The sequence below is a fragment of the Microcaecilia unicolor genome, chromosome 6 (assembly GCF_901765095.1).
Source record: "Microcaecilia unicolor chromosome 6, aMicUni1.1, whole genome shotgun sequence".
Classification (NCBI taxonomy): domain Eukaryota; kingdom Metazoa; phylum Chordata; class Amphibia; order Gymnophiona; family Siphonopidae; genus Microcaecilia; species Microcaecilia unicolor.
In genome coordinates, this window is record NC_044036.1 from 64,729,935 (window position 1) to 64,744,267 (window position 14,333).

General features: G+C 44.7%; 1 protein-coding gene across 1 annotated transcript in view; it reads left to right on the plus strand.

Annotated features, from left to right (window-relative positions):
• The first annotated feature begins 80 nt into the window (after positions 1 to 80).
• Positions 81 to 14,333, plus strand: part of LOC115472441 (calcium-activated chloride channel regulator 1-like) — a 168,322-nt gene continuing 154,069 nt past the window's right edge. Inside the window, exons 1-3 of the mRNA XM_030206730.1 lie at positions 81 to 138; positions 2,333 to 2,402; positions 6,730 to 6,871. Of these exons, the coding sequence (XP_030062590.1) occupies positions 81 to 138; positions 2,333 to 2,402; positions 6,730 to 6,871 (270 nt within the window). The remainder of the gene's footprint in view (positions 139 to 2,332; positions 2,403 to 6,729; positions 6,872 to 14,333) is intronic.

The window sequence follows — 14,333 nt, forward strand, 5'->3', positions numbered from 1 at the left end:
CAGGTCATTCATTCCAAGGCACCCAGGTCTAGAGATGACAGGGTATCATAGAATGTGGCTCCTCCCCAACTCTAAGAGTCATGGTGCTATCAATACCTCAGCTACAGCATAAAGCCATGGAACACAAGAACATCCCAGGTATGTAAGGGAAGAGATTTCGATTTAGCTCACACCTTTTTCAGCAATACCTCAAGGTGAGTTATATTGCTCAGCGCGCTTACATTTCCATGCTGCAAAGCCAACAAAACCCAAGTGAATGGGCTTTGTTGGCACTGCCACGCTGGGAATTGCTAGCATGGCTTGGTAAAAGAGCCCCTAAGTTTGTATTTGTCACCGTACAGAGTTATGTGACTTGCCCAAGATTACAGGAAGTGTTGGTGGGATTTTAGCACCGTCTTCCCTGGTTCCCAGCTTACTGCTCTAACCATTAGGCTAGAATTTCCAGACAAGTGAAGAGAGCTAGGTCAGTTGGTCACTTCCAAGTTTTTCCAAGTCTCCAAGTTTATTTAATATTTACTAACCGACCTTTAGGAGACTATCAGGGCAGCTTACAATCTGAAAATGGAAAAAGGGGTGGAGAGATGGAGAAAAAACAATGGACAGTAGGATGAAAGACAGGAAACAAAAATGGTAATCACGGCAGAAGTACAATTGCGATAGTAAAGGGAGGGGGGGGGGGGTAAATACAATAGGATACTCCACAGCTAAAGCCCTCCTGGATGGGCAAAGTACAGTCAATTATAAGTGTCTTCAAAAAGATAAGTCTTAAATTTGAGTAGGGAAGATTGTAATCTTAGGAATTGAGGGACAGCGTTCTACAGATGTGGTCCTTGTACAGAAAATATCATATCTTTGACATGTTTGTGTACTAGTATGTGATAACTGGGAACGATGAAGAGATTTTGCTGAGCAGATATTAATATTCTGTTGGGGCAGTATGGAATCAGGTAGTACCTAATAATTCAATGGACTTACTGTCCAATGAAAAGGGGGAAAATACAGTTGAATGACTGAATAAGAAAACAATTCTGTGTAACAATAAACTGAGTGCCTGGATATTCATTTCTAGTATCCAGTTAGGACAGCACTGAATGTCTGGGCTCAAATCAGCCCATGTGGGCTGAATATCACTCCCAAATTTCCCATTGTTTATCATTGTGATATGACTTATCTAGAATCAAAAAGGCAAGGAAATTTTGGAAGCTGATAGTTAAAAGTCCTCGAATAAAGGATTGGATGAAAATCTGTCTGTGGAAGATATTTGCTCCGCAGACAGTGAGAGAGGAACGCGGCACACTCCAGGTGACATCATCCAACGTTGCCTGCATACCAGATGCTCCAATAGCTCACAGCCAACACTGCTCAATGTTGATACCGCTTGATTGTTATCACTGCCTGATACCGGCATTGCTTAATGCAGATACCGCTCGATATTAAGACTACTCAATAAGGACACTGCTTGAAATTACATTACTTACTACTTAATGATCATTTATTCACTAATCAGTGCCATACTACTTGATGCTGACACTACTTCAGGCTGATACTGCTTGACGCTCATACAAAATCTCATTCACCAACACCCTCAGGCACAACCAAGCACCACAAACCATAGCCAGCATGAATACCAATAAGTTGGTCATGATAATTTACTTCCTCCCCCTAATCTACCACGCATGGACTACTCCCAACATAAACAACAATCTACCTACAGTACACGAACCCTATAGACAACCCATTCACTGCCCACATGACCATAAGAATAACAATCAATTAAAAGGAAAAACAAACACATATGGAAATAACCAACAGAAAGGGAAGAAAGAACATAGCAAAACCAGATACCAAGAAAACAGGCAACTAATAAAAATCAACACATCAAGGACCCAAACCGAACCTTACCATTCAGTCCAGATGGAGTACGTAAACGCCAGATCAGTAGTAAATAAAACAGAGATTATAACAGACTGGATCACTACAGACAATCTTGACCTCCTATTCATCACCAAAACCTGGATCCACGACCTTAAAGACCCCATAATCCTAGATCTATGTCCACCAGGATACAAAATTACCCACTGGACAAGAAACGGAAAAAGAGGAGGAGGAATAGCCATAATATACAAATCCGAATACACCATCACAACCACAGTTGAATCCATTCTACCACAACTTGAAATTGTATCGGTAAGAATTAACCACCCAAATCTGCAGGAACACCTTAACACAGTCTTACTCTACAGACCACCAGGTAACTGGCAAGATTCCCAAACACACATTATGGACTTTATCTCGAACATCAGTATCAATACCTCAAACCTTATCATAATAGGAGATATCAACCTACACCTCGAAGATCTTACCTCAACAAGTGCCCAAGAATGCAGAGAGTTCCTACAACTGTGAGACCTACACGGACCAAACATGCAACCAATTCACACTAAAGGACACGCACTGGATATTATCACATACAAATTCGATCCCGACTCAAACCTCAAACTGACAGACACAAGATGGACACCCGTACCGTGGTCAGACCATTATAAAGCATACATCTCCCTCCAATGGTGAAAGAAAGACACAATCAACAAACAAGAACGAAAAACCTACACCACAAGAGGAAAAATAGACCCGGTAATATTCTGGCAACAGATCTACCACAACGGATGGACAATGAAGGCAGATACAAGCCAATTCCTCCTAGAATGGGACGATAGATGCAGATCAATACTAGACAACATTGCCCCAATTCAAACTAGAACCTCACACAGAAAGAACTCAATACCATGGTTCAATGAAGAATTGAAAAAACTTAAAACACAAGTTAGAAGGCTAGAACGTGCATGGAAAAAAAAGAAAGACGAACCCACACTCAACGCCTGGAAACAACATCAAAGAAAATATAAATATACCATAAGACAAACTAAAAGACTATACTACAAAACTGAAATTGGACCAAATTACAAGGACACTCATAAACTCTTCCAACTCGTGAATAAACTATTAGACATCCCACCAGTTACAACCAATAGTAAAGATACACCAGGAGCAGACAATCTCGCAAAATACTTCAACGAGAAAATCATACAATTACGACTTAAAATACCTGTCAGCACCATCGATTACGCCACACTTCTTGATTGTCTAGACCCAGATCCTGGTGAATACCCAGCAGACAGAACCTGGACCAACTCTGAGATATTATCGAAGGATCTCATCTCCCAAGCACTCAAAAGATTTGCCAAATCTCATTGTAAATTAGACATATGCTCAAACAACCCTATGACATCTGCCCCTCAACAATTTATAACAGACCTAATGAAGCACGTGAACTATATATTACAAAATGGACTTTTCCCGAAGGAGAAAGGAAATATCCTACTCACCCCCATACCCAAAGACACCAAGAAAAGTGCTAGTGAACTAATTAACTACAGACCAGTAGCATCCATTCCCTTACTAACTAAACTAACGGAAGGGATGGTGACCAAACAACTCACAAACTACCTAAACAAATTCTCAATACTACACGACTCCCAGTCAGGATTTCAGTCTAACCACAGTACCGAAACAGTACTAGTTACTCTCATGAACAAGTTCAAACAAACGATTGCAGCTGGCAAGAATATACTACTTCTACAATTTGACATGTCTAACGCCTTCGACATGGTTGATCATGGTATACTACTACATATCCTTGAATACTTCGGAATTGGAGGCAACGTTCTCAACTGGTTCAAGGGGTTCCTAACCACACGATCATACCAAGTGACATCTAATTCAACTACATCAGCCACATGGATACATGAATGCGGAGTACCACAGGGATCCCCCCTCTCACCGACCTTATTCAACCTAATGATGATACCCTTGGCCAAACTACTATCAAACCAAAACCTCAACCCATATATATACGCAGACAACGTAACGATCTACATCCCATTTCAACAAGATCTAAAGGAAATTTCCAATGACATCAACCAAAGCCTACATATCATGCATTCATGGGCGGATGCATTTCAATTGAAACTCAATGCAGAAAAAACCCAATGCCTAGTCCTCACCTCCCAACATAACACGAACACATTCACCACCATTAACACACCAACACTGAACCTTCCAATATCAGATACCTTAAAAATTCTTGGAGTTACCATTGACCGACACCTAACTCTTGAAAATCATGTGAAAAAACACAATCAAGAAGATGTTCCACTCAATGTGGAAACTAAAAAGAGTAAGACCTTTCTTCCCAAGGACCGTCTTCCACAACCTGGTACAATCAATGGTACTCAGTCATCTAGACTATTGCAACGGATTATACGCTGGCTGCAAAGAACAAATAATCAAGAAACTTCAAACAGCTCAGAATACAGCAGCTAGACTCATATTCGGAAAGACAAAATAATGAAAATGCAAAACCCCTGCGAGAAAGGCTGCACTGGCTCCCACGTAAAGAACGCATCACATTCAAATTTGTACCCTAGTCCACAAAATTATTCACAGAGATGCCCCAGCCTACATGTCAGACCTGATTGACTTACCACCCAGGAATGCTAAAAAATCATCCCGCACATTCCTCAATCTTCACTTCCCCAACTGCAAAGGTCTAAAATACAAACTAATGTATGGATCATCCTTTTCTTACTTGAGCACACAATTCTGGAACGCGATGCCGCGAAACCTGAAAACGATCTACGAGTTAGCTAACTTCCGTAAACTACTGAAGACCCATCTCTTTAACAAAGCATACCACAAAGATCAACAAATGTGAACTCCTACACATATATCCAGAATTGCCTTATAATGTTTGTTTGATACATTAATATCATGTTTCTTCATTATCATGCTACCCAAGTTCTCTATGTATTACTAATTGTATATTCTCTTATACATGTCCACCATTCATGATGTATTGTAAGCCACAGTGAGCCTGCAAAGAGGTGGGAAAATGTGAGATACAAATGCAACAACAACAAAATATCCCTTTGAGCATTCATGTGCAGGAAGTCCTGCATTGCCTTGTTCTCATGAGCCTTACAACAGAATGAAGCCTGCTCTGTCCAACCAGATCTATCTAGCTATGATTGGGACACAGACCATAGAAGTCTGCTTGGCACTAGACTTCGCAACTACTGGATTTGCTGCTTAAACTCGGCTAAGTTGTTTTGATTCCATTCTCTTTCCATATAGGAATCCTTTATGCTTATCCCATGCTTTCTTGAATTCTGTTAACATTTTCATCTCCACCACCTCCCATGGACGGGCATTCCAGGTATCCACCACCCTCTCTTCCTAACGTTACTCCTATGTTGATCCCTCTGTAACCTCAGTTCATGTCGTCTAGTTCTACCGCTTACTCTTCTCTGGAAAAGGTTTGTTTGAATATTAATACCTTTCAAATATTTAAACATCTGTATCATATCATTCTCATCCCTCCTTTCTTCTAGGGTATACATATTCAGATCCTCAAGTCTCTTCTCATAGGTCTTTTGATACTAATTCTTTATCATTTTTGTCGCTTTTCTCAGAACTGCTTCAAGTCTTTTTATGTCCTTAGCAAGATATGGCTTCCAAAACTGAACACAGTACACCAAGTGGGGCCTCACCAATGACTTCTACAGGGGCACCAACACTTCCTTTCTTCTGCTGGCTATATCTCTCGCTATGCAGACTAACATCCTTCTGGCTAAAGCCACTGCCTTGTCGCATTGTTTTGCTGCCTTGAAATCCTCAGACACTATCACACGAAGGTCTCTCTCCTGAGCTGTGCTCATCAGTCTTTCACCTCCAATCTTGTACATCTCCTTTGAATTTCTGCAACCCAAATGCATCACTCTGTACTTCTTCACATTAAATTTGAACTGCCAAACATTAGACACACAAATGGTAACGGAACCCATGAGGGAAGGGGTGTTGCCAGATTTAGTGCTCCAACAACCCCAAACAAAATAAAGCACCAAAGCTCAGTAAAGCTTGGGAGTGGAGGACTTTGGAATGGCTCAGAAAAATCAGGTCCAAAGTATGTCTTAAATGAACATGTTGAATGCTCTTTTTCCTGAACATGTTTTCCAGATTGCTGCCTGATATCTGAAGAAGGCACATAGAAGGTCTCAATGAATTACATTCAACAGCCTCTTTCAATAATTTTTATGCTGGTTCAATAAAAAGTATAAATCCAGTTCCTCCTAAACTAGAGCAGCTATTAGAACTCCATAAAGTGTAAAACAAAGAAAAGAAATCATTAGAGAAAGAAGGGAGGGATGAGAAAACATTTTTGTTTTTATAAAGCAAGAAATTCTGAAGGGACGTAGAGGCTTTTATAAGAGAAAAAAAGTAAATTTTATACAGGTGACAGAAAGAATGAGAAGAAATACAACACAGGAAAACCTATTATGTTGTTTGAAAAATCATATGGCTTAAAAACATTATTTCGATAGGATAGGGAAACTGAAAGCAGACTGCTTTAAAACATTAACTATTTTGTCATTATGACCATATGTAATTTTCTAACCAGTTAGCCTGTAACTGTGTACTTGAAGAGTCCTTCTTTTGCCCTGTAATTATCACAATCCTCTTAGATAAATACTCATAAGACACTCCAAAGTCTTCTAGTAAAAGGTACTGTTGATAAGGTTCAGACAGTACAGTATAAATAGCCCAGTTGAAACTTTGCTCTGGGAAGTATAAGTTTGGTTGAGAGAGGAGTAATATGCTGTTCTTTTACAGAGTGGCCTTTCTATGGGCCCTTCAGCTGCTCTCTGTGGTGGAAGGTTCTATGGTGCAGCTGAACAGTGGTGGCTATGAGAACATCGTTATTGCAATTAATCCTCGCTTAGCTGAGGACCAAAGAATAATTGAAAGCATAAAGGTAAGAAAGAAATGAGAATGTTTCATTTGATAATAGAATGATTTTTATGATGAAAATTTGTTTTTATGCAACTTTTAGTACCATTTACTTATTGAAATCCAAGGCATTTTTTTCAGTAGTGAAAGATTTTCCACAAAGCAACAATTAGAAAATGCTGTTGGCCAATTACAGAAATAAGTCCACAAGGAATAACTGGCCAAGGAGTAACAGTGATTCAGGAGCAGGCCTACCTTCTACATACCAAATGGGAGGTTTGGGTTTGATTTCTAAGCCAGCTTCTGCTCCTTAAATTGGTTGGGCCTAAGGATGCCGAAGAAGCAGTTCCTGGGGGAGAGGAAGTGACAAAGACCACTGAAGTGGAGGAACAAAGCAACCGCTAGGGAAAACGCAAAGAGAGTAAAGAAGAGTAGGGTTATCGATGAGTCTTCCAACACAAACACAATTAGTCATAAATGGGTAACATGAAAGACATTTATTGTCAAATCACTGAGAGTCTGAGATTCGACAGGAGCCGTTTCAGCATTATTGTCTACTTCAGGAGTCTAAAAATGTATTAAAAAATACATATAAAAATGTATACTATACTAAAAACACTAACATAGAGGATTGTCAAATCTAAAACATAAAATCAATTCATCAGTCAACATATCCATAAATATTTGGTATAGCACAGAATGAGAAAATTCAAATAAATCAGAATTACAAAATATGTTAAAAAGTTTACATCGAACAGACCTTTTAACAAAAACCTTTGAAACAAAAGACTTGCATATAAATAAACATATTTCCTGCGAAAGTGAGTACAAAAACCAAAAATCTATTTTAGTATAGAACAAAGATATATAGTGAGAAAGTGGATATAATATATATGAAAAAAGTATATACAAAAAAAGGAGTCATACTGACCTGCCAGTGTGGCTAAACAAAAGTAGTTTGTCTTGTGTGGTAAAAATAGTTGTGTAAAGAATTGCTTAGAGTATCACCTAACAAAAGACCTCTTTTATCAAGTCGTGCTAGTGGCTCCTGGTGCAGTAATGTCGACAAAACCCATTCACTTTGCTGTGTGTGAACCGCTAGTGTGACTTGATAAAAGAGACCCAAAATGAAGAGTATTATAATAAACAAAAGACAGTGAATAGTGATAGCGGAATTAGAAAGTGTTCAGAGAAGGACAACGAAAACGATAAAGGGGATGAGATGGTTTCCTTATGAAGAAAGGCTAAAGTGGCTAGGGCTCTTCAGCTTGGAGAAGGCTGAGGGAGATATGATAGAGATCTATAAAATACTGAGTGTAGTGGAACGGTAGATGTGAATTGCTTATTTACTCTTTTCAAAAATATTAGGACTAGGGGGGACACAATGAAGCTACTAGGTAGTAAATTTAAAACAAACCAGAGAAAACATTTCTTCACTCAATGTGTAATTAAACTCTGGAATTCATTGCCAGAGAATGTGGTAAAAGCAGTTAGCTTAGCAGGGTTTTAAAAAGATATAGATAGTTTCCTAAAAGAAAAGGCCATAAGCCATTATTAAGATTCACTTGGGAAAATCCACTGTTTATTTCTACGATAAACAGCATAAAATCTGTTTTACTGTTCTGGGATATTGCCAGGTACTTGTGACCTGGATTGACTACTGTTAGAAACAGGATATTGGGCTTCATGTACCTTTGATTTCTCACTGTATGGCAGTGCTTATGCTCTTATAACAGAAACACGCAAAATGCCAAGAGTGTAAAATGAAAGAATAAACTGGCAAAATTCAAATGAATGTAAAAAGTGTGTAGTCTTCAGGCTAAGGAATTTATAGATGATAACAAATGTGAAGAAGAAACCACTAAAGTCAAAATGAATGTATAATGTGAAAAAATGTAGTAAGCGTTACAAACTCAGTAAACATTCAGAGGACAAGTCAGTTGAAAAGTAAAACAAAATCAGACAAACATAAATGTGCTTTCCTTGTAATCTGGAGCAAAGAACATGCTGTGAGCTATTGTTCAGGAGTGCCAGAAAACATGATTTGAAGGGAAAAACATGTCAAATATTGAGTGTAAAATAGAGTGAAAGCAACAGTAGAATGACACACCGCACTTTGGGGTCCTTTTACAAAGTCATGGTAAAAACTAGCCTGCAGTAGTGTGGGCGCATCTTTTAAGCATGCACTGGGCCATTTTTTACCGCGGCTGGGAAAAAGGATATTTTTTAATGGTCCAGGAAATGGGCCTGCGCTAATATTAAAACTAGCGCACGCCTATTTATGGCCTGAGCCCTTATTGCCACCCATTGACAGCGGAAAGGCTCATGCACTACCTATGCGGTAACTATACAGTATGCGCCAGTGTGGGCGCGCTGCTGGTTACTGCTGTGAACACCTCCGTGGTAGAAAATAGAAAATTATTTTCTACCATGGGATTCGGCATGCGCCAAAATTGGAATTACCACCAGGCGCACATGCTACCCCAGTGATAGTGCCGATTGGGCCCGTGTTACCCACACGTTACCCTTCCTGCGCCTTTGTAAAAGGGCCCTTATGTGAAGATACTCTTTTTCTGTGGAATTACTGATTAAAAATATTTTACTTTATAGAGGTGACAAACCTTTGTAAAGATTTATTGCCGAATGCAGAAATTCATCTGTCTTTCCTGCAAGGTGGAAAACACCGCACATGTGTGCTAAGTCCTCTTATAAGTCATGCATGCCTCAGTAAGAATAATGATTGGCAGGTAGCACTGTATTGCCAAGTTTATTAGAGGAAAAAAAATTGTTAAGCTCAACAATGTAGAATTATATATATGACAACAATGCCACTATAAAGTTATGCTGAAAAAGAACTGCCCGAACATGCAGGCATATCAAATGAAATCAACAGCACTACGTGTACAGCAAAATCTGATAATGAAATGGGGATATGTTAAATGTAAAATGCAGAAAAGTGCTTCAGACAGTGCCTTGAAATCTATGAAGCAACACCCAACATATTTAAAACTAGTAAAAAAGGCCCGTTTCTGACACAAATGAAACGGGCGCTAGCAAGGTTTTCCTCGGAGTGTGTATGTTTGGGAGAGTGTATGTGAGAGTGACTGTTTGAGAGTCAGAGTGAAAGTGTGATTGTGTGAGAGAGAGCGTGAGTCTGGGTGTGAGTGTGTTTGTGAGAGAGTGTGTGTGTGAGAATGAGAGTGTGTGCAAGTGTGTATGTGAGACACAGTGTGAGTGAGAGTGTGTGTGTGTGGGCGAGAGAGAGAGTGTGTGTGTGAGACACAGATTCTCTGTTTGAGTGAGTGTATGAGACCAAGCGAGTGTGTGAGTGACTGTGTGGCACATAGAGAGTGAATGTGATACAGTGTGAGACAGAGTGTGTGAGAGTGAGAGTCAGAAAGACATTGTATATGAGAGAGAGAGTGTGAGCCGTGCCCTCCCAATCCATGGCCATCTGTCCCCTGCCCCCTCCATTCATCCTTTTCCAGCAATTCCCCTCTGTCCCTGAGCCCTGCCCTCCCAATCCATGGCCATCCATGTTTGTCTGTCACCTGCCCCCTCCATTCATCCCTATCCAGCATTTCCCCTCTCTGCCTGAGGCCTGCCCTGCAATCCATATCCATCCATGCCCATCTGTCCCCTCCATTCATCCCTATGCAGCAATTCCCCTCTCCGAGTCCTGCCCTTCCAATCCATGCCCATCCATGCTCCTCTGTCACCTGGCCCCTCCATTTTTCCCTATCCAGCATTTCCCCTCTCTGCCTGAGGCCTGCTCTGCAATCCATATCCATCCATGCCCATCTGTCCCCTCCATTCATCCCTATCCAGCAATTCCCCTCTCCCTGAGTCCTGCCCTTCCAATCCATGCCCATCCATGCTCATCTGTCACCTGGCCCCTCCATTGTTCCCTATCCAGCATTTCCCCTCTCTGCCTGAGGCCTGCTCTGCAATCCATATCCATCCATGCCCATCTGTCCCCTCCATTCATCCCTATCCAGCAATTCCCCTCTCCCTGAGTCCTGCCCTTCCAATCCATGCCCATCCATGCTCATCTGTCACCTGGCCCCTCCATTGTTCCCTATCCAGCATTTCCCCTCTCTGCCTGAGGCCTGCTCTGCAATCCATATCCATCCATGCCCATCTGTCCCCTCCATTCATCCCTATCCAGCAATTCCCCTCTCCCTGAGTCCTGCCCTCCCAATCCATGCCCATCCATGCTCATCTGTCACCTGGCCCCTCCATTTTTCCCTATCCAGCATTTCCCCTCTCTGCCTGAGGCCTGCTCTGCAATCCATATCCATCCATGCCCATCTGTCCCCTCCATTCATCCCTATCTGTCCCGTTCCGGGCCCTTACCTGGCACTCCGCGGGCCGGAGCGGGAGGCTGGGGCGCCCGGGGAGCGCGGGTCGACGGGGAGGGGCGGCCACGGGGATCGCGGCAACTACGGGTTGCTCTGAGGCCGGCGACCCAGGAGAACCAGCGCCGGCCTCGGAGAAGAGGATCCGCCGGCCAAGATGGCGGCGCCGGCGGCGGCGTCCTCCTCGCTGCAGCAGGACCAGCGAGGAGGCTCCGCCCACACGCGCCGGATTGGCGCTTCCCCCTAGGAACTCCGCCCATTGGACGGAGGGACCAATCCGGGTCCCGCTGCAGGCTGGGGCACCGAGGATTGGCCACAGCTGTTCCCCAGCCAGGACGAGCGGGGGATTTAAACGGAAGCATGGAAGGGAACCAATGCTTCCGTTTTCTTGTTTGAAGCCATCCTGCGAAGATTTCCAAGCCTGTGTTTGTTCCTCGTGACTGCTAGCCGTCCAGCTAGCGAATTCCAAGTCTGTGTTTGTTCCCCGTGACTGCTAGCCGTCCAGCTAGCGAATTCCAAGCCTGTGTTTGTTTCTCGTGACTGCTAGCCGGCCTGCTAGTGAATTCCAAGCCTGTGGTTGTTCCTCGTGACAGCTAGCCGTCCTGCTAGCCATTTCCAAGACTGTGTTTGTTTCTCATGCCAGCTAGCCGTCCTGCTAGCCATTTCCAAGACTGTGTTTGTTTCTCATGCCAGCTAGCCGTCCTGCTAGCCATTTCCTAGACGGAGTCTGCCCTTCAGAACAACTAGCCGTCTCGCTAGTACTTGCCACTTTAGCACACGTTCCAGTTGTCAGCTAGCCGCCCGTCTAAGCCACGTTACCAAGGACTCTGTATCCACATCCAGCCAGGCCAGCCGTCACCCCGTGGTTCCAGCAGTCCTGCTGGCCGCCCGCAGCTGAGGGCTCAACCCTCGGTGAACGGCGGTCGCCGCGGGTGAAGAGTCGGGGTGCTCGGTTATCTTCTGGGCCTAGTGGAGCTCGGGAGAACTCGAGAGCTCACCTACACCAGAGTGGCATCAGGGCCGCGACAGAAAACGGAAGCCATGAGCTCGCCGACGCAACCTGATCTACGGGACCTGGCCAAGGTTCTCCAGCAGCAACAGGAACAGCTTAATGCCCTGTCTGGGGCCCTCCAGAATGTATGTTCTCAACTTTCCACGCTTCAGGTACAGAACCAGGCCGCTGCGGTCCAAGAGGCCGCAGCAGCTCCCCGTATGGGAGGGTTCCGTGTGGGACCTCGGTTCCCTGAGCCAGCACGATACGATGGGAACCCGGAGGGTTGTCGAGGGTTCCTCCATCAGTGTAATCTGGCCTTCCGGATGCAACCGGAGGCCTTTGCTTCAGATCAAAGTAAGGTAGGCTACGTTATGGGCCTTTGTGCGGGAAAGGCACGGGACTGGGTGGTCCCTCTGGACGAACAACATGATCCCATTTTGGGGGATTATAGCGAATTTCAGCGCCGGTTCCGGATGGTGTTTGACATTCCGGGAAGACCCTCCTCGGTGGCCTCGGAGCTGCTCCGGATTCATCAGGGAGAGGGTACAGTGGCCGACTATGCCATCCGGTTTCGTACCTTAGCCGCGGAGCTGCGGTGGGATCCGGAGTCCCTGATGGCCATTTTTAGGGAGGGATTACACGAACGAATCAAGGATGAATTAGCGGGACGAGAGATTCCCGGACCATTGGATGCCTTCATCTCACTCTGTATCCGGGTGGACACTCGATTCCAGGAGCGAGCCAGAGACCGGGTGGAGCGGCAGAAGTGGATACGAGGGGCCTCCAAGACGAGCAAAGGGCCGTCGTCTCGCCAGGCGAACCGGGACTCTACGGAGCCCGGGGAGGAGCCCATGGTAATGGGTCGGCAACGGTTGACCCCCGCCGAGAGACAGCAACGACAGTCTAAGGGACTGTGCTTCTATTGTGGGCAGGCTGGGCATTTCCTCCGGACTTGTTCCCTCCGGCCGGGAAATGCGCTCCCCAAGGCACCCTGAGGGGAGGGTTCTTGGGGCACTCCGCTCCCCTACAGGACACCTTGCTCATCTTATCAGTGACCTTACGGTGGCAGGAGGCCACGGTTCAGACCCGAGCCCTGGTGGGGTCTGGGGGCAACTTTATTGGGCTCGAACTGCTGCAGCAACTGGGCTGGCCCACGCTCCCCCGGAGACCAACGCTGCGGATAACCTCCATCCAGGGAACTACCCTTCCCCAGCCGGTCACTGAGATTACGCCGTTGTTGGGCCTGCAAGTGGGGGAGGGCCATCGGGAGGAGGCCGAATTCTTAGTACTATCCCGGACCATCCACCCGGTGGTTCTGGGATTGCCATGGCTACGATACCATAACCCGGTTATCGACTGGACCGGAGGAAAGATTCAAGCTTGGGGCAACTCCTGTCAAGAGACCTGTTGTAAGGGTCGGGCTGGCAGCTGTCCGGCTTTAAATACGTTGCCCGGGGAGGGACCCAGTGAACTGGGCTCCCTGCCTATGGATTATAGAGACTTTGCTGATGTGTTTAGTTCCAAGGAGGTGGAGGTATTACCGCCGCATAGGTCGTTTGACTGTGCTATTAACCTGAAGACTGATACGGTACCTCCACGGGGCCGCCCGTACAAACTGTCCCGAGGAGAAGTCAAGGCTATGCGAGATTATATCCATGAGAATCTACGGAAGGGGTTCATTCAGCCATCTACATCCCCAGCCGGGGCGGGGTTTTTTTTTTGTTACCAAGAAGGATGGAACTTTGAGACCTTGTATTGACTATCGGGGATTAAATGCCATCACCGTGAAGGACCGGTTCCCGTTACCACTCATTCCCGAGCTCTTGGACAGACTGCAAGGAGCTCAGATCTTCACGAAGTTGGATTTGCGGGGAGCCTACAATCTAGTACGAATCCGGTCAGGGGATGAATGGAAGACGGCCTTCAATACCCATGAGGGGCATTTTGAATATCGGGTAATGCCATTCGGTCTCTGTAATGCCCCTGCGGTGTTTCAACGGCTTATCAATAGTGTGCTAGAAGACTTACTCAATTCCACGGTGATTGTATATCTGGACGACATCCTCATTTACTCCAAGGACCCCAGGGAGCATCCGGGCCATGTACGCGCGGTGCTGTACCGCCTACGTCAAGCC